We start from the raw sequence: 1012 nt of genomic DNA, 5'->3' as shown, positions 1-1012 counted from the left end.
CGCACCGCACCGCACCTCGCACCCGCGCCCGCCGTCCTGCCTTTATCTTTTCCGGTACGGCTCCGGCCGTGATGGGGGCGGGGAGGGGGCGGGGGCGACGGCCGCACGGAACCGCCGCCGGCGGGGGGCGAGGGCGCGGGCGAAGGAGGAGGAGCCAGAGCCCGGGGAGGATTGGGAGGGGGAGGAGCGGCCGGAGGAGTACGCCGGCCTCTTTGACGACCCGTAAGGGGCCGTCGCCTGCTGTGCCATTTGTAGTGCCAGTCCGAGCCAGTCTGCTGTGAGAGGGGCTTGTATGGTAAAATTCTTTTCCGTTTTTTCGCGGTACACTTACACAACCATCATGTGTTTGCTGTTCGGCCCCCTCGTGGCGCCTGATTTGCGCGTCTCTCCTATCCCGTGCCCATCGCTTCGGCTCGGCGCACCCGCGCTGGCGGCGCACGGCTCGGCCGACGACCTCTTCAGCCGGTACGCCGCCGCGGCGCCGCCGGTGCAGGCGGGGCTGTACGCTCGCTGCTGGAGCATTGTGGACGAGGCGGTGCAGGCGACCGTCCCCGGTGCGAGCGTGGACGCGAGCGCCTACGGCGGTGAGCTGGCGGCCTTCGTCGCAGCCGGCCCCGACGACCCGGAGGCGGTCCCTGAGGAGCAGCGCGAGATGCTCGGCAAGTTGGCCGACACGGCTGCCTCGTACGTGCGGCTGGTGGATCCGGGCCGCCTGTCGTACGGCACCCGCTACCGCACGCTCAACGCACCGCTCGGCGCCTACTTTTGCGGCATCTCGCTCTGGCCGCGCGAGAGCGTCGACGTGCCCAACTTCACGCTCTACTTTGGGTCCGGCTCGGCCGTCAACCCGGACCGCGTCTTCCTGCGGCTCGAGCTCGTGCCGCGCGTGGACACAGACACGGACGCGGCGTACGCGGAGAGGTACTACGCCCCCTTCAACGACCGCTTCTTCGCCATGGCCGCCGACCCAGCCTTTGAAGCATACGTCTCCGACTCGGCGTACGCGCGCGGC

The 1012-nt window shown here is 69.9% G+C and overlaps 1 protein-coding gene across 1 annotated transcript; it reads left to right on the top strand.

Annotated features, from left to right (window-relative positions):
- Window positions 1-340: 340 nt before the first annotated feature.
- EMIHUDRAFT_125674 (hypothetical protein) lies at window positions 341-999 on the top strand (the record flags this gene model as incomplete). Its single annotated transcript, XM_005791202.1, has 1 exon — window positions 341-999. A coding segment is annotated over one exon (659 nt), but the record flags the coding sequence as incomplete, so codon positions are not given.
- Between the last annotated feature and the right edge of the window lie 13 nt (window positions 1000-1012).

This window comes from Emiliania huxleyi (assembly GCF_000372725.1).
Source record: "Emiliania huxleyi CCMP1516 unplaced genomic scaffold EMIHUscaffold_11490, whole genome shotgun sequence".
Taxonomy (NCBI): domain Eukaryota; phylum Haptophyta; order Isochrysidales; family Noelaerhabdaceae; genus Emiliania; species Emiliania huxleyi.
This window is presented reverse-complemented; position numbering and strand designations above follow the sequence as displayed.